The sequence below is a fragment of the Diadema setosum genome, chromosome 18 (genome assembly GCF_964275005.1).
Source record: "Diadema setosum chromosome 18, eeDiaSeto1, whole genome shotgun sequence".
Lineage (NCBI taxonomy): Eukaryota > Metazoa > Echinodermata > Echinoidea > Diadematoida > Diadematidae > Diadema > Diadema setosum.
The window spans coordinates 25,114,158-25,138,769 of NC_092702.1; the positions used below are offsets into that span (position 1 = coordinate 25,114,158).

Below are 24,612 nucleotides of genomic sequence, written 5' to 3' on the forward strand. Positions count from 1 at the left end.
ACATTGCAAGGGTTCGTATCCGAGAGCTCGAACACGTCAAGTTTTTATACCAATCATCATTATCTGACCGACAGAAAGTCTCAATAGGCCTCCTAGAAAGCTACTTAATTCAGTATCTATGATTTGACCAGGGAGAGCAAAACACTTCACACTACTTAGGACACACTGAAACTTTGTTTATAATTTAAAGACTCTTACGAGTTTCTGGCAAACGGCAATATTATAAATATACTAACAATCAGCTCCCTGAATTGTTTAAAGATATGTATATTTCAAATTATAGTACGGATTCATTCATATGCTACCCGTCATGAAACAGATTATCATTTGGAAAATCCTAAACTCATTATAGCTCAAAATTCCATAGACATCGTGGTCCAGAAGTATGGAACTCATTGAATGATGACCTTAAACGCAGTTCTTCTTTTTAACGTTTTAAATCATCCTATAAAAACGTTCTTCTCGTAATGTACCACTCGAATGAGAAATTACGCTTTTGTTAGCTCCCAACTCCTGAACACTGTACCTCATCGCTTTTCTTCTCTTCTCCTCTCTTATCTCTTCCCTCCACTCTTCCTATTTGGGTCCCTTATTCTCGGGGGGGGGGGGGGGGGGTTTTCCGTCATTATACATTCCACCTTGTGTTGTCCTTTTTGGTCAATTGATATTTGAAATGTTTTGGAGATTTACGTTATTTGTTCTACGTGTGTGTGTTCCATTCCTTTAGTTCAAAAAAAAAAATTGTTACAAGGCATTATTATGTTCAGAGGCCGTTGTCCAAGTCAAGCGATTTGCTTTACGGTCTCCCCCACCTGTACTGTAATGAAATTTACGTATTATTTCACATGTTTATAATAATAATAATAATAATAATAATAATAATAATAATAATAATAATAATAATAATAATAATAATAATAATAATAATAATAATAATAATAATAATAATAATAATAATAATAATAATAATAATAATAATAATAATAATAATAATAATAATAATAATAATAATAATAATAATAATAATAATAATAATAATAATAATAATAATAATAATAATAATAATAATAATAATAATAATAATAATAATAATAATAATAATAATAATAATAATAATAATAATAATAATAATAATAATAATAATAATAAGGTCTTATTTACCCAGGGTAGCCTCTTCAGTGTTGCCACTGCTCTACCAGAGGGCCCTGCTATTATTTTTACCCTAGCGTTGCCAGGTACCCATTTATACACCTGGGTCGAGAGGGACATTGTGGGTAAAACAATCTTCTCCAAGGATGTAAGCACTGGGCGGGATTCGAACTCACGGTCCTCCGTTCGGGAGTCGGGAGTCTTATCCACTATGCCATAATACTTGTAATGTGAAATCTTGTTTGCATTTTCATGACTTGTGAATAATATCTTTGATATTTTTATACTTATTTTCTGCTATGTACAAGTGGAGAAATAAAACTTACTGAAATTGAAAACTGAAACTTTTGTGGAGAGCATTATGTGTTTCAGACAGACATACATTAATATTGACATATAGAGAGCACTCCCATTATAAGGAACACGGTTATAACAAAGTTCTCGTTACAATAGAATAAAAATTCAGGGCCAAAAATTATCATCTATATCAGGGCTCCACACTAACTTTTATTTTTGGTGGCCTAAAGGCAAACATCCGACCTTTTTCGGTGGCCCGATCAGGCCACCAAATTCTTCATTTCTGAAATTTTGGTGGCCCGACGTGCGATTTTTGTGGCCCCGGGCCACCGGGCCACCGTTAGTGTCGAGCCCTGTCTATATACATGTATTTATCCTTGTATACCTATACCATTTGGTTATAATGAAATTTCGTTACAACAAAAGAAAATGGCCGGTCCCCGAGGACTGTTATACACTCTAACTGTAGTTCACTGCAATGATCTACTTTGTAGATGACTAGAAATAAAGACATTAGTGATCGGCTACACACACCAAAAAACAAAAACAAAAAAACAACAACCACAACAACATATAGCCAAAATGTTTGAACTTCTGATTGATGCTGCTGTTGTTATATTGTGTTTTATTTGAGCAGATTTGAGGACCACAAAAAGCAATTTTTACTCTGCAAAAATTTTCCAAACTGGACAGTTCAGCACACCCCACCATACAACAAACAATATGGGATTGCTTCTGTACAGTATGTACATGTTTACCGTTTCTTTCTTCTTTTTTTTTTTTTAAAAGATAAAAATCTGCTGCCATGTTCATCTGTTACGAATGATAATATTGTCACATAGCTGCGTGCGCAAAACCAGTGAGGGAGAAATGAGTGCCAATCTCTTACGCAATAGGACTAAGGCTCCATTTCTGGTTGTCCAGGTGAAAGAAAACTACACAAACACATAACAATACAAATAAACACAGAAACACAGAAAAAAACAAGCACCAGTATCCAAGGGATTTAAAGATGAGGTTTTGTGTCACGCCAAATTTAAACATGTATTCTTCCTCTTTTATTTCAATCATCCAATTACAAGTTTACTTTTTTTTTCGTGAAAGAGAGTGAAGATCCATATATACATAAATACAATAGAGAAGGCTTCTACAATTACACAAGATTGTACTTCAGCGAAGAACATTTTGCTATCAAGTCATTACGAATACATAAAAACACATCTTAGACCGCCTCCCATATTTTGCACAACTCAAATGTGCCATGTACAATACAAGGAATTTGTATTTTGGGTGATGCTGCTATATCATCATTATAGCCTCAATGTTTACATGGTTTCAGAAACAAACCACAAAATGACAACAATAAACAAAAAATATGACTTATCACAAATTTGCATGGTACACATCGTTACAAGAATAGAGACTTTTCTCTTGAATATCTATATCAAACTTTGATGACCTAGCAAGGACTGTGTACCTCCATGTGCACATCACACATGAGAGTGAATACAGTTACCACCTGAATAACTACAATGTTCTGAATTAATAGGCTGCACAAAACAGAAATAACATGCCATATCAATTACAACACACACTGGTTAGAAATACATGTACACTATAAAACACTAGTATCACTACTCAGAAGCAAAATCATTACGATTACGAATGTATAAGAATTAACATAGATCTGTCATAGTGCTTACAGCCATTGCGACTGACATTGCTTCTTCTGGGACTCTTATCCCATAACAAACTTGAACCAGTTGCTTCATTTGGACCCTTATCGGGATTTGATTTCCCGCCACGTTTAACATTCAACATTAAACATTAAAGTGAGGGGGACATTAAATTCGAACAATTAAAGCAATTGAGCCTCAGTTTTCAGAAGATATCAAGCATTTGATTCAGCCCAGTACCCGAGGCATACCAATTAAAAAGTTTATCCCATGGGGCCTCTGTGTTCATGTGCACTCCATGATACAAGTGTATTGGAACTGCCTAAACAGCACCTATGCAACATAAAACTTCTATTCTCTTTTTGTTTGTTTGCTTGTTTGTTTTTATTATCTCTTTTCAATTGTTTTATTTAAAGGGCTTGCTAAAACATCTATATGTGGAAAACACTGATTCAAAGAATAGTGCTATGCTGCCCAATATCGATGTGAATCACCAAGAGTTTCATTGTGAAATTAAGAATACCATTACTGCATGTTATGCCGTGTAAAGTCCACTACATTTGTACAGTAAAAGTAAATGTTTGAAGACAAGCTGTTAGTAAGCACAAACTCTTTATCATAAGCAACATGTTTTGAAGACTCATACATACACCAGAAATGAACACTGTTTTCCACTGCGTGTGACTGTCAAACACGTGGGGATTATAAGTATATTGTACATTGAACTACTGTCACGAGGGCCGTGATGGCTTTTCTTACACTTAAGTTTGTGCTAGCAACCACATAAACTTTTTGAGGATTAATCTACAAACACAAAACAGATACTACAAGGGTTTTACTCACAGGTGTTCACATTTTTTTTTAGACAAACCTAATGATAATGAAATGATTGTAAACAAAAATTGATGAATAAGTAGTCATATGAGCAAAAGTGAAGTACTGATGTAGTGTACTGATGGATCAAAACCAATAGAACTTGTACAACTCTGCTGCAAGCAATTATCAACATCTTTTCACAGAACGCTGCGTGTATGTGTGTGTGTGTGTCGGTGTGTGTGTGTGTGTATGTGGTTTGTATGTGGGTGAGTGTTGAGAGGTAAAGGAAGCTTGTCGCATCCTCTGTGAGGTGGGTGATCAAATTCTGTGAACCCTGCTGGCCCTACTTCCTACTCTGACTCTTACAAGCCTCCAGTCAGTGGTCTCACAACCTAATATTTGTTTCTGATTGGCCAGTTGACTGACAATTGGCCCATGGGAGTGGGAAAGGGCTGGTCTAAATCAACTCAGATGACATCTTCGTAACATCAACGGTACAGCGATTTTGAATTCAATCAACAGGGATTCAAGTACACTGTTTCTCACAATAAAACATACCTCATCAAATTCTTGTGTCCAAAATTTAAGATTGATGCATTCTTTTTACAAAAACAAGTTGCTATTTATAAAATTACACAGCCATTAAAGTTTACTGTACAACTGTCTTCAACACAGATTCTGTGTATCATTACGTTCAATGAAAAAAATGATTTATTAACACAGGGAAAAAAGGAAGTGAATACAGATCTGTTCCAGCATAACCACAGAATACCATTACTTACATCTGAAGAACACTACTGTCCTCAAATTTTGTACAACCTAACAAAAAGAAAGGCATCCATATACACATGTATAATGGTGTCATGATTGTTAAAAAAAAACAAACAAACAAACTAAATCAGAGATTCAATACAGCGATATCAACATCTTGTCTAAGTTTGGAACGGCAGGTAAAAGAATGCGATACTCTCTAGATTTCTGACTCTCGTGTATATCAGCAATCATTGCTTAAACGCACTTACTGACTGCAACTGCCACACCTAACCATGGTGAACACTGCTAGAAAGCTGTAAACTACATTGATACAAGTGAACTACTTGTCTTTGGGGAAACAAAATACTGAAAGAGCAAACCAATCAAACATCTAAAAACTAGGAGCCAATCTTAAGGGGCAAAGCAAGCTAAAACCAGAAGACAGACAGTAGAGGAGCCCAATATGGATTGAGAGTTGCCATGTTTGATGACATCTTTGTATAGATCCTTCACATATACGGATACAAACAGAGAAGACACATGTATCAACAAGTTGATACTACAATAGACTAAATGGACTACGGCCAGATGCACACTAGCACCCAGGAATCAAACACACCATGTCCTGATCCTTTAACCCTAAAAAGACTGGGCTATTTTTGATGCCTCGTAGGACTGGGGGGCTCATTGGGCCCCCCTAAGATCTTGCCCGTTGACCGCGTGATCGCAAGGAAAATTGGCACGCGCGTCACCCACAAGGTAATCTACAAAACTGAATTGGTAATTGTTTCACAAATATTCATATTTATTTTTAATAAATTAATTATGCTAATTTATGCATGAATTAAAAAAAATGGCTTTAAATCTGTAATTAAAGGTCCAAAACTGCTAATTTTTGGTTTAGGTACTCTGTGTAGGATTCTTATTGAATGTACATAAAAAAACGGCAGTATCAAAATTTTGTTCTTAGGTATTTTATCGTTTTTATTTTTTTTATGTATTTCATTGTTTTTGACTTGTTTGTTTTTTTCGATGGAAATCATCGGCGACACTATTTCGATCATAAAGAACATGATATTAATTGATTTTGATCAGTTAAAGTAAAAATAATGATACATTTATGAATTTTGGTCAGAAACAGAATTTGCATTGGATTTGTACATGAAATCACGTTTTTGAGCAATTTCGGGTCCGACATGCACTTACAAAATATTGCATAACTTAAGAACTGCGTACCTGGGCGTCGCGAATTTGGTCTCAAAAGTTGCGCAAGACTTAAAATCATAAAACGTCACGGCGCGAGATTATTACGTTCCAGATTTATCACGAAAAATGTCGAGGGGGGACCCAAAAAGCCCCCCCCCCCAGTCTTTTTAGGGTTAAATATTCCGAAGTTGGTGCATGTACATCTTGATGAGCTAGTTACACCAGGGAGGTGTTAGAGAGGAGTAGAATCTCTTTGCACTTTGTGCAAATTTATGTGGAAGTTCTATAGCATGACAATGCAGTGCTTAGCATTTCGCTGGCTTTGATGTTCCATACTCCAAGCCGCTCTTTGATACAGTTTGAATATGGAGACCAACGAAGAGACTCTCAATCTTATCAATTTTAAGCTGCATTTCAGAGGAAACTTTGAAATTATGTATGGAACCTGCTGGCAATAATTTCATGGAACAAATCCTTTCAATTCTTCTTCAAATCTTCTTGTTCTCAACACCCTACTGAAAAAGGGGGAATATTATTACCTCACGAAACTGAACTTTTAAGCTTCTTCTGCACATTTATGCATAATTTTGTTTGCCAGGTTAAGCATTTGAATGTTAAATCTTTCGGATAAAGTAATTGGCTAATGCTTGTTTCCTCCATGATTAGTAGCCTTCTACAGATAAAGAAGCACAATCTTTTAGTACTGATCTTACATGGCATGTCCTGTTCTCTGCACGCAAAATAGTTGCTGTGGAAAATAGAGAAAGAGGCAGTGAATTGCTGCTTGCTAGGTTTATTGTGATTGAGGAATGATGAATACTAACAACAGAATTGCTGTCTCTTGTCAAAGCACTTTATTAACACTTGCGATAGAGTGCCTAACTTCTCCGTGGCAAGGAGCATGGGTTCAAAGGAGAGACTCTAGTTTTTCCTCCTTCTCTAACACCTCCCTGGTTACACCTGGTTTCTTTTCTCTGGTTTCTTTTCCTCAGGAACTACAGTTGAACTTGACAAATCCCAAATCTGGCAAATCTCTCCTTTCCTGTGAGGACTTTTGACTGGTTACCTCCATTGCCCTCTGACCTACAAACATTGGGAGAAATCCAAGGACACTCAGTGATAGTGAAACATTGGTTTCAAACTTGCACAGGTACATCTTGCGTTTGGCATGGCAGTGCACAGGATAACACCGACAATGCACACACACTCACCAAACAAATTTGACAGGTTTCATGCCTGAGGAAAAGAACATTTCTTTCCAATAATACTGGTGAGTTCCTGATGCCATGTCTGTGGACACTTACGAGATGTTGTTTCTTTACTAAAAAAATGATCGGAAATTGGGGCAGCAGCTATGATTATTCATGTGATTCAATACGTTTCCCTATGTCTTTCTCCATGGGCTAATTGCAAATGAATATTAAGCTATGCTGTCAATTGAGACACAGAAAGGGGTTTCCTTCTTTGGCTTTGTGCCATGTTTACGGCCTTCTGGGTCTGAACAAAAATAAGACATATTCCATTTTGATAACACATCACTTTTGCCTCCATGCCACACACTCAGTTTTGCCCTTTCTTCTAATTGTTTGTGGACACGCCTGTTATACTGATACCTTATATTTGTCACACACTGTTTTACGCTGCAGCAAAGCACCTTGCGCAGATGATCAAAGGAGGTCTAGTGTGATTCACACTAGCCCTTTAATTTCACACATCGGTACGATGCCATGCCTCAAGATAATGGAAACTACTCATAATTTTTGACACGATGACAGAGCAGTGCACAACAACTGACAACACAGCATAATATTCATTTACACCTGGTAACATGCTTTCCAGCTTAAGGAAGTACCTTGTTTTAAGCAAGCCTTCAAAATCTCCTTAAAGGTTTCATCCACGAACAGTCTCACAGATTAGCATGGGTTAAATTTGAAACAAATCAAGAGAATACGAGAAATGCAAGGACCTCTATAATTTCTTATTCTTATTTTTGTATTAAGCTGAGGTGTGACACCTTCCTTCTGGCTTCAAGACAAACAGACAGACAGACAATAAAAACATCAAACAAACCACATAAAAAATATGTCTAATTCATCATGCACAATAGGCATTATGATCTCAAATTATAGATTGAAAAATGTACTAAAAGCCATCATTATAGTTACACCATATTTCTACATCCAATTTGGTACTGGAACATGAGGATTACCCAGTAAAACCTTCAATAACAGCAGTGACCTTTTTGAGGTTTGCTTTTCTTTCTTTTGTTTTGATTATGTACGCACGAGTGATTTTTTTTTTTAAATTTTATTTTTCATAAAGACTCAAATTTATATAACATCAACAAGAAAGTCAATATTTTCCGAACATCTCCTTCCCTTGAACATCTGGCTCAGAATTGACACAGTCAAGAATGGTATAATTCAACATGGTGTATGGGACAAAAAAAAAAAACACAAAAAACCCCCCAAAACCCTTTAAAAATCTGCAGCAACTGATGACATTGAAGTTTTAAGGCTGTGTATTAAGCTACCAATCTATTTCTCCTGTCAAAGTATAAAACCCATAAAAATTTGTGTGTGTGGGGGGGGGGGGGGACTGGTCTGGGGGAACAGCAACGACAAAATCAGTTCAGACGGAGCTGCTCTGTACATTTTCTACAGCAGAATCCTGTAATTGACCTGCTGGCATTCATGTGTTTGTGTGAATGTGTCAGATGAAATTGGCTTAATCAATCAGGGAATGACATCATAACTTGGGTACATATGAACTCTAAATGCATTAATTTTCAGTACTGATATCATACGAATATAAAAGTAAGCAGCTAACTCACCCCCACACATTGCACTAGACATTCATGCCTAGTCTACTAATCCAGCAGAGATTGCATACCCGTCCACTCTTCCTTATTTAATCTACTACACAAGTACAGAATCTCCCACTACGCTCATGGCAAAGACTGTTAAAGACGGATCAAAACTCAAGGTGACATGAACGACGATGGTGATCATCAGGGCTCCATGAATGCAGTTGAGTGATTGTAACCTTAGTGAATGGCTGTCGTGGTCGGTGGCAAATCATAACAAGGTGAGCTTCATCGATCGCAAGTGCAGCTGTTGCTGCAGTGCTTTGGATTAGAGTGACATTTAAAAGACTCTTATAGTACCAGATAATCGGCAATATATTTCATACTGCCAATACTGCCGACAGATGTAGAACTTTGCTTAGGAGATGACGTGATGTGCTGGACCATGCTCGGGGGATGTTGAGGTCCACACATCGCACCAACCTCCCAGCTGACACAGTTTTGGTGATGAATTGTGGCTGTCCTCACCTTCCACTCTACTTCTTGTACACTGTGTTTATTACCCACTTCATTCCGTCCTGTTTTGAGAAAAGAAGAGACGTGAAAGCTGTGTAACCCTTTGAGGATTGACATTGTACATTTAACACAACCTCACTGCTTCCACAATGGTACATTGATGAGACATTTATTCAAAAGTAATGTAAGAACATATGTCTCTGCATATGCCTATATGGGTTGTAAGTGGCAATCTGTGCACTGTGAACTTTACTCATTATAGACAACGTACATACTGTACAGCAAACTGGGATATGGTCTACACAAAAATCATCATACATGTAGTATATTGCAAGATAAGTGGTATGCACATTAAAAGTGAATATCAACAATAGCTAAATCAGAGCACTTTCACTAATATGTGCAGTCGACTGAATCACCTTTGATGCCTTCTCAGGTAACCACTGCACTCTGCCTCTTGCATGACCCTTTACTTACAACTAAATGGGGTTCACTTGAAATATCGTGACCATTGATCCTAAAGGGAAGGCAAACCAAAAGAGCAATGTGGATTGAGTGAAAGCAGCAAGATTAGTAGAACACATCAGTAAGAGTTTGAAGAAAATCGGACAATCGATGCAAAAGTTATGAATTTTTAAAGTTTTGGTGTTTCTACTAATGTTGCTGCTTTCACTCAATCCACATTGCTCTTTGGGTTTACCTTCCCTTTAAAGGACAAGTCCACCTTCATAGACATGTGGATTGAGGGAATGCAGCAATATTAATAGTAGAACACATCAGTGAGAGTTTGAGGAAAATCGGACAATCAGTTCAAAAGTTATGAATTTTTGGAAGTTTCTGCTCAGTCACGGCTGGATGAGAAGACTACTACAGCTTGTGATGTCACATGTGTAAAACACTAAAACTGTATATTAGAAAGAATAAAGAAAATTCAACATATTTTCACTTTTCTCATATAACAAAAGAACATTCGACTTCCCTCTATCAGAAGGCAGGGGAAATAATAATACCCTTAACATACGTCAGTAACAAGTCAAAAAAATGTGCACTTTATTAAAAAAGTAAAGTTTTGTGAAATTCTCCTTTTATTTTCCTTATATCGTTGTATGCATGTGACATCATACACTGCAGTAGTCTTCAAATCCAGCAGTGACTGGTCATAACTTTGGAATGGATTGTCATATTTTCCCCAAACTTTCACTGATGTGTTCTACTAATATTGTTGCATTCACTCAATCCATATGTATATGAAGGTGGACTTGTCATTTAAGGAGTGACCTTTAACCCCTGTGGCACAAAGAATCCCCCACCCCCTAAGTTGTTGTTATCCTCTGTCCAAAATAACAGAATTACTTTCCCAGTGGACTTTCCTAGCTGATATTTGCTGGGGAAAAGACATGTAATCTGACCTCACTTGACATGTATCAAACAAGGACATTTACAGCTGTCCAGTGTAGGTCATCCTTTGGCCCGGGGCATTGATCTCAACACATTACTCACTTGTACACCTTCTCCTGACATTGCTGAGCAGGGCTGGATTTGCCATACTCTTCCCCTGATGTTCTGCAGGTCCAGCGCTTGAAGGTCAGAGAGTTCTGCTGCTGACGCAGCACCCATCAGGTCCTGCTTATTGGCGTATATCAGCACTGGCACCCTTTGTAACTTCTCTTCTTCGAGAAGCTCTGCAAGTTCCTGAAAAGTAAAAGGATATTGTAAATAATTGTGTACTGGTATTAACTGCACCCAAGTATTAACCGAACTCCCTTTTTGTCGGGAGAAAAAAAAACAACAACTATGTACCTGGGCATGCTCCTTCAAATTTTCCTTTGTGATCATTTGACTCAATTCTCCCTGCAATTGACTTTTATCTTTTTGCAGGGTTGAATGAACATATCAGATACACAAGAGACCCGGGGATCTCGCGCTCACCTGAGTATCGCAAGTTCACTTTCCATGCATTCTTGCAGACTCTCGCCCGAGAACATTGGTAACTTGGGGCGGGGGCAGCTTTGAAAGCTGGGGACATGGTGTTCGTTTGCATATTCTATCACACTGATAAAAATACCTGCCAAATACACTAAAAGTTGGACTATGCAGTTTGGAAAAAAAAAGGACTTTAAGCTCTATCACTTTTGATTTTTAGAGAAGAAGGTTAATAAATACTCCTAAATTTAGTAGGTTTGTGCCCCCTGGAACCCCCAAGGGGACCATGGTGCCCATTCAAATATACTGAGATCCTATCCTTACCGGAATGCTAATTGCAAATTATGGTGAAAATTCATTATGTTGTTTCAAGAAGATGATAATGTACAATTTAGGCCAACATTTGGATCCCCCTCTCACGAATACAAGGGGGTACGGGTGGGGGAGGGGCACCCTGGATCTGCAATGAGCAAACTTTGAACTACAGTCATCAATGTACTAACTCATGGTATTACCTTCGCTTTATCACTTCTGATTCTAGAGAAGAAGATTTGTAAATATTCCTTAATTCATTTATTCATCTTTCTTTTTGGTGTTTGGGGGGGGGGGGGGGGGTTGGGCCCCCTAGGGGCCTTCAAGGGGAGCATTCAAGTGCCCAGTTCAACAAATTGAGATCCTATCCCCTAGGTATGCTACCTGCCAAGTTTGGTGAAACCCATCAAAGGGTTTTCAAAGAAGAATATAAACATGCACAATTTAGGCACAAATTTGGACCAATCCAATCACCCTCCCCTGGGACCCTGGGGGGCACCCCTGATTCCACCATGAACAAACTTGAAACAACAGTCATCAATATACCCGGTACTAACTCACTGTATTGACTTAGCTCTATCATTTCTGATTCTACAGAAGATCTTTTAAGATTCCTTAATGGGGGTGGGTTGGGCCTCCCTGTGGGCCCCCAGGTGGGGCAGGGTGCCCATTTGAAGGAATTGAGATCCCACCCCCGAGGAATGCTACTTGCCAACGAGTGCCAAGTTTGAAGAAAATTCATTGTGGGGTTTTCAAGAAGACGTAAATGTACAATTCAGGCCCCCATTAGGACTCCTCTCATCCACCTCCCCTGGGTCCCAAGGGGAGCACTCCTGATTCTACCATGAACAAACTTGAAACTAAAGTTATCAATGTACTAACTCACAGTATTAACATAGCTCCATCACTTCTGGTTCTAGAGAAGTAGATTTTTAAAGATTCCTTATTTAATAGTTATTTGTACTTACCAGACCTGTTTCTTGAAACCTTGCCCTATCTGTGCTGTCTATGACGTAGATGAGAATGTCTGTATTTTCATAGTAGTTTCGCCAGTACGCTCTTAATTTTCTTTGACCTGTGGACGGTGGCAAGAAGGGGACACATATTGAGAATCTTTTCCCTGCTTTAACTTCTAAACTTGAAATAACATATACACTACCACTCTAACGTTATGGAAACTTTATACAGTGTACATATCATCATAATCTTGTTGCTTTTTCTTCTACAATATAAAGCAATCAGTGTCATGTTTATTTCATGACTAGCATCAGTACCAGAACAATGTAGAAGTACATGTATTAACAAGTGTATCAAATATCAAATTCATAAAGAGAACCAAGTATACAATGTATGAGCTTTTTCTTAAATATAAGCAACATTGAAAAAGAAATGTTTGGAGTTAAATCGTGGGCACATTGGTACAGAAGACCTTTCTTTCTTTTTTTCAGTCGGTTAGAGGCACTAAACTTGTTTTCAGAGCGAAATAAGGCATATAATTATGTAAGCTTTACGTAACAATTTTTGGGATTCATCAGTCCTGCACAAGCAAAGAATTAACTTGTGTAGACAAGACGACCAGAAAGCAACCATGTCATTAGTAGTATGAATAATCTCTTGCTGTTGTTATTGCCAAATACCAATTTTGCTGTCAGGTGGATGTGCTGGCAAGCAGCATTTATAAGGATTGCATGAACAACCGTTACAGCACAAATGCTAATCCCAGTAATTCTAAAAACAAGCATGCCTGTTGCTATGAATGACCTTTTTCTGCTCAAAGTGGAAAATACTTAAAAAAAAATTTGTGCAAGAGCACCAAGTATGTGAGCTCTGTATAGAGGCAAGAAAAAAAATGCCACTTAGGGATTCTTTCATATTCTTTAGTATACCGTTTGATGTGTGCCAACATTGCATTTACTACATGATGTACATTGTACATGTACAATGGTGTATGTATTCAACTTGCTCACACCACAGGTTGAATATCTAGAGCAAAAGCCAATGCAGCCTCTAGTTGACTGTGATATGTATAAAATGTATGTTACATTGTACTTCTGCCTTCATGCAGTATGCATTCATACCATTTATGAGTATGTTTATGTTAGTCAAAAAACTTCTTTCTTTGAAAGTCCCCTGCCCACACACAAGCAGCACCCCAGAGTACATGTGTACAGTATAAAGATCACTTCATAACTGTTGACCACTTAGTATAAAAAACAAAATGATGTTGATGTTGTTATCACTGCTCCACTTAGAGTTAATGTACTTTTGCTTGATCCTTACTTTCAAGATTCCACTCATACATTGTACTTCAAAGGAATTTCAATGGCCACCTCATACAAGCCCCAATAACCTATTGACACACAGAGTAGCTCGATTACAACTACTCATGGCTTTTAACACGCAGTGGATGTTTCAGTCTGATTGCAGCTTTCACAGGTAGTACTGGAGTGAAGGAATATTTGATAGTACAATAACATGTTAAAATACACATAATGTATGTCAATGATATAGATACACTAAATATAACCATCCTAAATCATACAAGTCTTAATTAGTTTCAACACTGTTATGCTAGGCTTTTTTGTTACCATAATTGAGGTGCACTGCATATTTCAAAGTCCACAAATGTACTTTTACAGACCAATCAAAGTAATATCAATGGGACACAATACCACGAAAATCACGTTCTACCTACCTCCAATATCCCACACATTCAGATTCCAATTATGTGTTTTCAAGCTCTTGATGTTAAATCCTTGTGTTGGTGAAATATTTTCCACACTTTCATTGGAGAGTTTTTTCAGAATTGTTGTTTTTCCTGCATTGTCTAACCCAAGAAGCAGAACTCTCAGCTCTTTGTTGCCTTGTGAGCCTCCCTTCATCTTTCGTAATAAATCTAAAAGACCCTGAAAATGAACAAAAAGTGCAAAGAGGATATGGTCAACATTTGCAACACAGCATGTGTGTTTGCTTGCATTTATGATGCAAACCTACATGCTGTACAGCCTCAATGCACACAAAAAGATGTGAGACCAGTGACAAGATGGCAGCATACATTAACACACTGTTCTACATTCTACAAATATAGAAAGGCTGTCAATGCAATAGATATAAATTATATGTTAAATACCTCATGTACCGTATTATTTTTTTTCCTTTTGCATTATATTTTACAAAAATCTGCAGAACATTGGGAAACATAATTATACTTCAATTACTAATCAAATGGGATAACGATAATAATGAAACTTCTGAAAATGTGTGTATATCATCTATGAAGTAAGGAGAAAATATCTATAGAGTGGAACATCAAAAAAATTTTTGCAGTCTTAATCAACATCAGCAAGCACTTGTGCAACTACGACACATACACCATACACATACACTCAACTTCTGTATAGGTATATCCACAGTGTCAGTCTTGTGGGCCTTCTTTGCCTAGTGTCAGTCTCATGAGCCTCGTTTGCATAGTGTCAGTCTCGTGAGCTTTGTTTGCGTAGTGTTGGTCTCGTGAGTCTTTTAAGCATGGTGTATGTCTCATGGGCTCTGTTTGCATAGTGTCAGTCTCGTCAGCCTTTTCTGTGCAGTGTCGAACTCATGGGCTGTATAACTCGTGGGCCTATTTTACTTAGATGTCGAACAGCTCATGGGCTGCATGACTCGTGGGCTGTAGATTCTATGACTCGTGGGCTGTATGACTTGTGGGCTATGTGACTCATGGGTGTCGGTCTCATGATGTGCACCCCTCATGAGGAGGGATCCTTCTCATGACACGAGCAGAAGCCTCCTCATGAGCGAGTTCTTCCCGGACTGATATGATCCAATGATGTGAACCAATGCGTGTCCTGCAGATCCCATAACAACACATGAATTGGTTGACCAACTAGTTTTCTTGTGTTAGAACAGGAAAATTACTGAATATTTGACGGGGTATTCTGCAGTTAAGCCAAGAATGCCAAGTATTCCTATGGATGCCTGTGCCTGCCCATCACACTACGGTTCGCACTCCCACCGTTCATGAGCGATGACGTCATGCCTCGCTCAGCGCACTGCACGCACCATGTCCTTCATCCCTACAGACGACGGCACGCTAGTCTGTAGTATCAGTTGATGATCGGTTTGCTATCGCTTTCAACTATGAAAGGTTTTCCCTCATTGGTCAGCTTGCTCTCCCACAAAGCCTTTCGAAAATGACATCATCGCTTTCTTCCATTCATATAGATGCTTTACTTTGATACCGAATACACCTCCGTTGCTCTTTGGAAAACGACATAATATTTTCCGTATAATCTCACCCTTTATTATGGAATTTTCCAGCATTCTGTGCCAGGAATATGTCATCAAAGGAGTAGTTTTGGTCACACATGCAATTTGTTGTTTTTTTTTTCATTCTCGTGGTATTCTTTTATGAATTCTTGAGCGATTTATCTGTGTTTTGATACTACTTTTAACGTGTACGCGTATGTGCAATGTAAGTGCGAGGATGTTTGAAGTGCATAGATCAATGTTAAAAATGTTTGAATTCCATAGCGAGCGACCTACCTGATACTTCTGTGGTGCACAGCGAGGCTGTGAGGGTACATACAATTACAAACAGGTTAGAGAGCGGGATAGCGTGCAGTGACTACACGCGCTGTGCATGCTGGCGATGGCAGGAAGCGAAATGAGCAAGATACAATGCTCACAGTACACACAGCCAATGCTCATATTTTAAACCGACCGCCTGTTTTCCCATTGAAAATAACACAAATCCAGTGAATGGGCAAATATGTGTTAACAATAATTGTTGAGGATTTTCTTCAATTCCTTTTCCTCCTGTTTCCTCAGGTTATTTACCTGTATCCTCCTAATTTTTCTTGATTGTATTCATGTTCGAATGTTCCAGTGTATTATTGCGCCCCGTCTCACATGTATTTTTTATTTCATATGCGAGAAAGCCATCATTGCCGTGGATTGCGCGAGGGTGGTCGACGAATAGTACCAGTGGTAGTAGACTTACTACATGTATACAGGCGTCTAAACTTAGGATTCTACACTAATGTTAGGTAGAAATAGAACCATTTCTAGACTGTTAATTTAGACACTATTCGAAACTTCTATCGGATTTGTACCCTAGCTATGTAACAATGTTAGGTCTACATAGTGCGTGTTTATACAGGAGGAGGAGCCTCTCGCATCGGCGCGCATGAGCCGGTATTTTACCTCCCGCATGAGCGCTTATTTCTCGTGTTTATACAGAAGTCAAAATACCGGCAAAGTCATCAGGACCACCAAGCTTGAAGGTCATTCTTGTAACGTTCCTCTTGACAACCACCCGGCCAAATGATCAATTGAAATCCAGTTTTTCAGTAAGACGGAGAAGACGTGGTTCGATCATGACAGATATTAAAATACACGCTTTCCGGTTACCTCTCGAATTTCGGTCGTCTGTATAAACACACAGCAAAATACGCGAGGCTCCTCTCGCATCGGCCACCTCAAAAGGTGGCAGACGGAACCTCTCGCATGCGCCTGCATTTGGCGGCGTATGCCGGCATACGCCGTGTTTATACAGAGCAAAATTCGAGAGGTCCTCTCGCATGAGCCGGCATGAGCCGGCATGAGCGCGTATTTTGCTTCTCTTCCCTATAAACACGCTCATAGACTGCAGCAACCAGCCCGGGCCGTAGGCGTAACGCTTCGCGTTCGGGCTGGTCGCAGTTTTTTAGGGCCCCTGGGCCTGGGCCGGGCGCGGGCTGACACTCATACCGCAAATCGCATTTTCAATGCACGCTTGTTAATTCAGAGTATTTTCTTTGCATGTGAGTAAAATTTCAGGCAAATTGTGAGATATTTTAAGTTTCTATCGATAGAAAAAAGATTAGGGTGTCGATGTATTGCTATTGGACACCCATCTCCATACATCATGTCTCATGATTAGCTAAACTACTAGCGCACTTGCGCTCATGTTTGCACGGCGCGGCGGTACACCCACTGCACTGCGGTGAGTGACGTGAGTGCATGCAACTCAGACCCCAGTGCATTCATTCAGCTAGTTGACGACATCCCCTCTAGAAACCTAATCTATAATCAGACAGGACAAATCCAACCATCACATACACCTACAAACGGCACAGCTAAAAACTTCATTGAAATACGACAAATTCCTACCATGGTTGGTGTCTGTTTCAAAGGTTGTCTCTTCCTTCAGCAGCAAACGGCTTTCTGTAACTATGTCGATGTTCAGTGACGTCAGGGAACTTCCGCCGACTAGGCGAAAACATTGCATTGTGGGAAGATTCCTTCGCATACTGTAGTTGTTCAACACCCACAACATCTCTTTTATATAATACTAGTAGCATTAGCTGAGTAATAAGTATACTATATCGGATACCACATGTCAGATAGTACCTACAGTGTTTTTAACTTCTTTTCATTTTGAAGTGACACCCCAGTCACCCGCACCAACTGTTTCAAACACTCCTATATTCCACATACCATCAAGGACTGGAACTCATTACCACCGGGCATTCAGAACACAGTCAATAACGACACTTATAAACTTCAAGCAACCACTTTCTTCCGCAACCAAGACTCAAGCTACAGGACTTTCGCGCACTCCCCCTTTCCTCCTCGTTTGGTTCCAGACGGAACGTTCAGGAGTAACTCGAAGAAAAAGAAGAAGACACTAATATTACCTTTTATACCACTTACAATTGAGTATATGAATATAAGAACAACCCAAGTCCATTAGAGAAAATTTAGGAAAAATGGAAATTAATAAATTGGGGTGTTATTAATTCAAATTTGAATATAAAACAGTCACTTGAATGATTATCTGTATTTGCATGACTACGTAAATGGCTTTCAAACGCGATAGCCAAATTTGGACTTGGGTCGTTCTTATATTCAGGTACTCAATTGAACTCGCGACGTTTGTGTACCAGGGAAGTGAGGCCATTGATATCTACCCCAGCAATGTTAGAGGGTAAAAGATCCGTGGGGGATGTCGAGATCCCATGGTTGCTGAAATGAATCTAAAATAATTGGAAATTGGGGGCGATGGTCATGGCTGTGGCAAAGAAGAATGTTTAGGGCCTATGCTAAAGCATAGTGATCAGTGTTGATTTGTTGGTTTGTTGCTGTTGTTGTTTTCTTTCCCATCAGAATATCGGAGCAGGCGTCTTGGCTCATGACAGGCCTACATCCCCTTTTCATGACTTTTGCAAAATAGGGAGATGGAGATATCAAGTGGCCATCATCAGGGGCGGATCCAGGAATTCCTTAAAGGGGGGGGGGGCCAAAAATATTTCTGGTGCTGAGAAACCAGCAATAAGCAAGCAAGCAAGCGAGCAAGAAAAAAAAAACGAAAAAAAAAAAAGCCTCTTCCGGGTTTCAAGTTGAGTTGTCAAGTTGTCAAGTTGATTTTATTTCACTTCCAACAAACAAATAAGAAATACAAAGAAACACTCATATACACAGACGTCATGAAATCAGTACCACAATGCGATGAACAGAATAACATTGTAAGAAAAATATAGGTAAATTATCAACAGACATACACACATCTGTTACGTCACTGTGGTTTCATCAGCTGAAAAGAAAAAAAAAAACAAGGCTTCAGCGCAACAAAATTATAGGGGGTGGACATGGCCATTTTCATTTTTTTTAAAATAATTCTTTTGATTAAAAAATAAAGGAGCACGTCCACCCCCTGGATCTGCCACAGATCATGAGGGAGAAAAAATAGGCCTATATATTTTCAGTGTTCACTTACCGGTAATTGTTGCATACTATGTGCACATGAAGGATCTATAAACAACAAGTCATGCAACTATAATGGGACTGCAGAACTTAATAAACCAAACCCCAAAATGAGGATTGAGTGAAAGTAGCTTATTAGCAGAACCATATGGCATGGTCCATGGAGCTATACTACACTAGCTCCATAGTAGAACAAGTACATCAGGAAAGTTTGAGGAAAGTGGACAACTGCTTCACTTGAAGTTGTGAGTTCATTACAAAAAGTTTCTAAAAAGGTTATCTTTTGGCTCGATTGGGCAGCTAGAATTAAAAAAAAAAAAGGATCCTTTTTTAGGGGGGGGGGTGTTGTTGTTGTTGTTGTTGTTGTTGTTGTTGTTGTTGTTGTATTTTCTATTACTTCCGGTCACTACATTTCTTTTTCCTGGGCCCCGTCTTATAAAGCCTTCAAATCAATCACAAGTCCCCAAATCAATCGCAACTTGCATTGCAGCACACAAAAAACTTGTGATTGATTTCTATCACAAGTCTTTATAAGACAGGCCCTAGCCATCAAAATTTCAGGTTCAAGGGATTCAAAACAGAGACCAAGAACAAACCAGGGCCGCGTTTGTGGTCTTATCCAGAGCTTCCAAAGAAAGTAAAATAGATTCAATCAAATAGTAGACCATTTTAAGGTACACGCAGAAGTCATCGGCAAGTAAGCATAGGCATACCAGGGCCCCGTTTTATCAAAAGATAAAATTGATTTTAAATTTCCTTACCACACAGGCCGCCATAGACTTACAGTTGAAATCAACTATATAATCGATTTTAACTCTTCATAAAACCAGGGAGGTGAGACAAAACAGGGCCCAGTGCATACTACTCTGAAATATATCCTAATATATGGTTACAAGTTGCAGGAATAATAGCGACCAAAGAGGTTCTGATAACGACTCTTCGCACGTTATGCAAGTTCTACGGACGACGACTGGTAGATAAGACTACTTATGCAGCGGCAATATTACAATTTTAAATGTGTGAACTTCCCCAACTGCGACTCCTGCGACGGAACTGGCTGAAAATCCACAAGCAAAGTTAATAGATTCCATTTATTGTATAAGTTATGTTCTCTTAACAACAGACTTTGCTACGCTAAAATGGAGCAAGTACTCTGTAAATCACACGGTGAGTTATAAATAAGTCATATGTTTCCTGTTATTTACGTTTATGAAGTCTGCGATTGTAATGCATGTTTGTCTCGTAGTCCCATATATTGATAATTATATCAGTTTTGTAGTCTGTGCACCAGTCTCAATAAATGCATCTAACGTTGGTTAGACGATAGATCTAGACCCTGATTAGTAAATGCAGCTTATGCACCAGGGCCAGGAGGGGTGGTATTCTGAAATCCTTCCTAGGAAGAAATTTCTTCCTAAGTCAGGATTTTTTCCTAAGTCGTAAGTGGTATTCTGAAAATCTTCCTAAGTTTCTTCCTAAGTAACTAGTACGATCTATCATCATCCAGAACGGCAGAATGTTCTAGGCCTAACGTTAGATTCTATAAATTTTACACACACACAGCCCAGTCGCTGCTGTACGTAGATACGTAGCGACAGGGCTGTACAGGCGGGACCACCAACCACGAAGAGAGTTCAACTGAATTTTGATACTTCAGATTATTTTTGTTGCCTCAAACTCATCTAATACATGCTATCAATATTCAAATTTACGTTATGCAACTTACCGAAATTGATGATTATATCCAGCATGTCCAAACGGTACATCATCTTTCACACCAGGCCAATTTTGGCAAAATCATGAAATAGGCCCCACCGCAGGGTAGTTCCTAGGGTTAGGGTTAGGGTTTAGGGTTAGGTAGGGTTGTATTTATGGTTAAATTGGCCGTTAAATTAGTCGAGGGACATTAGGGAGTCCTTCCGAAAGCAAAAAACGGGAGAAAGGGACGACGAAAGATGCTATGCTGTGGAAATCGGCCCCACCGCTGTATTAATCTTGCGTATTAAACGCCGTTTGATGGGGCCGCATTCACGAGTATTTTATACTGTGGAAGGAAGCCCCACCGCCGTGCTTACCTACCGATGAACGCCACACGGTGGGGCTGAATTCACGAGTATAAACAGGCGAGCCGCCGTAGTATTTGTACGGACACGCAGTGGTGGGGCTTATTTCAGGAGTATGCCCCAATTTTAATATCAGGAGGTCACGTGATGTGAATGCCCTTTCAAAAGGTCGCTCTGTGGACCGTGCTGCTACACTCAAGCAGCGCAGGCACGCATCAATATTGAGATCTCTCCGCAGCAGACGACGTTGGGCAGTACGCCATACAATATAGGTTCTACGTAATACGTTCTCAACGCACACGCCGCGCTCGCTGAAGGCGCCATTTTGAATTCTGCAACGATGAACCCCGACGGTCAAGAATTGCGCCAGAAATTGTCATTTTTTGTTCCACGGACTTATAGCAAGGGCTCTCTATGGACCCGGTGTGGCGAACAATGCTTCTGTAATACAAGCATGCATTTAACGTGAGTAACGTATTCTGTTTTTAAAAGAAAAGTATAAATTTTCATAAGTTTTGTAGTTGTGTTGAGGTTCCCCACTTTGAAGCTGCATGCCTCCCCTGTCAGACGCTGTATTTGCACAGCGTAGTAACAGCATCTGGTCGAAGAAACTTAGGTTGTTAGGAAGGGGGCGGGAATATGCAAATTTCTGACTTAGGAAGAAGTTGGTATTCTAGAAAGAATGCACTTAGGAAAGAATTTTAGGAAGATATTTAGGAAAGCTCTACCCCTGTCCTATGTATGTTGTTAAGAATAGCAAGCTGTAAAACATCGTGATAGGCGCACTTGTCATTCACTGTGCGCAACATGTACTTTGATGCTCGAAATGGGCGTGAGAAAGGGGACATGCCGCGCATGAAGAAATTTCAGAATACCAATTCTGTCTTTCCTAGGCACTTCCTAAGTTTCTGACTTGGGAAGAAACTTAGGAAGATTTTCAGATTTTCCACCCCAGGCCCCTAATTGTGTAGAATATAGATCTAGACTAGAGTAGACGACTAGACCTACCTAAAAGTTTTAGACTATGTTTTTGTTATACATGAAATGACTTATTTACCAGACAATCTTCGCAGCACAGTCAGACTGTTTGCCGACGACTGTGTATCCTCTAAAGTCTAACGTTACACAAGCGGCAACTTGCAAGCAGAATCCACCCGACAGGAATTACACCTTCTGTGGACAACCTCTCCAAGAAGTTAACACGCATCCATACCTTGGGGTAGAAATTGACAACAAACTGAGATGGGACACCCATTACAAAAAGATCACCGCCAAAGCCGACAAGGTTCTTGGTTTCATGAGGAGGAACCTGTGGTTCCGTACCAAGTTCATCAAAGCCACTGCCTACACAACATTAGTTTGACCCATCTTAGAGTACGCCAGTAGCTCATGGGATCCATATCACAGAGGGGATATTCATCTCATAGAATCTGTTCAATGTAAGGCAGCTAGATTTTGTATGAATGACTACAAACAACAGAGCAGTGTCTCCCAAATGCTAAAGGATCAGGAATGGGACACCCTGGAGAACAGGAGGAGAATTTCGAGACTTCAACTACTGTTCAAAATCATGAATGGGGAAGTGGGAATTGATCCCAACGCCTACATTAGAGTTAATGACAGAGAGGGAAGAGCAACCAGAGGGAACAGCAGAAGAATCCAAAGAACACTGACCAAGAAAGGTGTACATAAGTACTCATTCTTCCACAGGACAGCAGTGGACTGGAACCTACTTGACGAGGAAACAGTCACGTCTACATCCAATACAGTCTTCAAACAGAGACTTCAAATATGAAACACAATTGCCCTTTCATTTCATTTCATTTCATTCATTTATTTAAGCACGGCAACTTACTTCAGTCTGAAGACTGTTCTTCCGCAGGTCCATGCGGATAAAATACAACATAGATATACAGAAACGAAAAAACAAAACTCATACATAAAAAACAACAAAAACATAGAAAACAGAAAAACATGGTGATGAAACTATGGCACACATTTCGACAGAAACAAACATGATCAATCAAAGATAACCATGTACAATTATTATACAAACAATTGTACATCGCCGTAGTTTAAAATGAAAGAGACAAAAACAAAGGAGAGTTCAGGAGAGAGAGAGAGACAGACAGAAAGAGATGGAGAGAGGGAGAGAGAGATGAGATAAAGAGAGAGAAGCGCATGCAAAGGGAAAAAAACTGAGAAAGTTGTCTACTAACAGTTTCGGTCAAGTGCATTTTTAAAGCTTACAAACGTTGGTTTTTGTTTCAGTTCCAATGGTAACTTATTCCAATGTATTGATCTAGAATAGGACCCCGTTTACAGTGCGAGGCGAGGCCGCGGCCAAGCCCGCCTTTATTTCAGTGTAAACGCGCAAAAGGCCAAATGCGGGGCCAAAATTGGCCGCGCATTTGGCCACGCTCTGGTGGTGGTCTCGGCCATGGCCGAGCCCGGCCTTTTATCAGTGTAAACGCAAACTGGGCCAAATGCCCGGCCAATTTTAGTCTGGCTTCCAGACCCTCTGCCCGTACTATTTCGCTATTCAGGATATTAACCCCCTCAATGTCAATGACCTGCAAAGTCCTGCAAAGGATTTTTCCTTTGTTACGACCAAAATCACTCTGAGAATGATCGCACAAAAGAAACAATCAACTAATGTTCAGGCGGTTTATTAACAGTGATATTGTGGGTACAGACTCGTAATCGGTTTTCACATCAGTACAATAATGATCAATAAAACAATTATAAATCAGTAGTGGAATCACTTACACGTATTTGAAATCAAGTAATCCTTTGGAAAGGTCCAAATACGATGTTCGATGCACAGATGAATGATCCTTGACGTGCCGATGAATGATTCCTCCGACGTAACTCGAGGCGCAGGTTACGATAGTCCACGGTATAGATCCGGGGTAAAATCCACGATATATGTCCACGGTATAATGTTCACAGCGAAATGTGCAGAATCCAACGTTATAACGACCACGTCCAGTCGAGGCGTTGAATGATTCACTTTATATTGTCCAGCTGGGAATCCAGCCCGTCACAGCTTTGTCGTAGCAATGTCCGTTGACATTGAAATATGGAGTCTATCTCCAATGTAGGCAAATTAATTCTCTGCAGGCAAAATGTCTCCCAGGCCTTATATCCACAAACATAACAGGTCAGCAGGTAACACAGGACTGACTATAACAAGTCGCTTCAGAACCAGAAGTGACGTAACTTTCAGAGCAGTGGTGTTAGGTACTCTGCCTACCTCTGAATTTCTCCGGCTTATATACTATCCATTCACCCCTTTCTTGAATATTCTGTAATTTTCTCCAACCTGGGACCACATACTTGTATGTACTAG

The 24,612-nt window shown here is 39.4% G+C and overlaps 2 protein-coding genes across 2 annotated transcripts in view; one reads left to right on the plus strand and one right to left on the minus strand.

The window, feature by feature from the left end:
* Positions 1-2,451: 2,451 nt before the first annotated feature.
* LOC140242093 (ADP-ribosylation factor-like protein 3) lies at positions 2,452-17,674 on the minus strand. Its single transcript, XM_072321852.1, has 5 exons — positions 17,605-17,674; positions 14,150-14,360; positions 12,423-12,529; positions 10,720-10,911; positions 2,452-9,281 (listed from the first exon to the last, which is right to left on the minus strand). The coding sequence occupies exons 1-5, from the start codon at positions 17,605-17,607 to the stop codon at positions 9,240-9,242; spliced, it is 555 nt and encodes a 184-aa protein (XP_072177953.1). The 5' UTR covers positions 17,608-17,674; the 3' UTR covers positions 2,452-9,239.
* Positions 17,675-20,227: 2,553 nt separating this feature from the next.
* LOC140241408 (transcription termination factor 2-like) overlaps positions 20,228-24,612 on the plus strand; it is a 39,852-nt gene continuing 35,467 nt past the window's right edge. The window contains exon 1 of the mRNA XM_072321137.1: positions 20,228-20,364. Within this exon, the coding sequence (XP_072177238.1) occupies positions 20,337-20,364 (28 nt within the window). The 5' untranslated portion in view covers positions 20,228-20,336. The remainder of the gene's footprint in view (positions 20,365-24,612) is intronic.

What these genes read in the sequence shown, in the direction of transcription:
- LOC140242093 (XM_072321852.1), bottom strand. An exon ending in GGTTTCAAGAAACAGGTCTG is followed by an intron (nt 10,912 to 12,422) that starts GTAAGTACAAAT and finishes TTTACTTTTCAG; the next exon opens with GAACTTGCAGAGCTTCTCGA. An exon ending in TGTCAGGAGAAGGTGTACAA is followed by an intron (nt 9,282 to 10,719) that starts GTGAGTAATGTG and finishes TTCTCAAAACAG; the next exon opens with GACGGAATGAAGTGGGTAAT.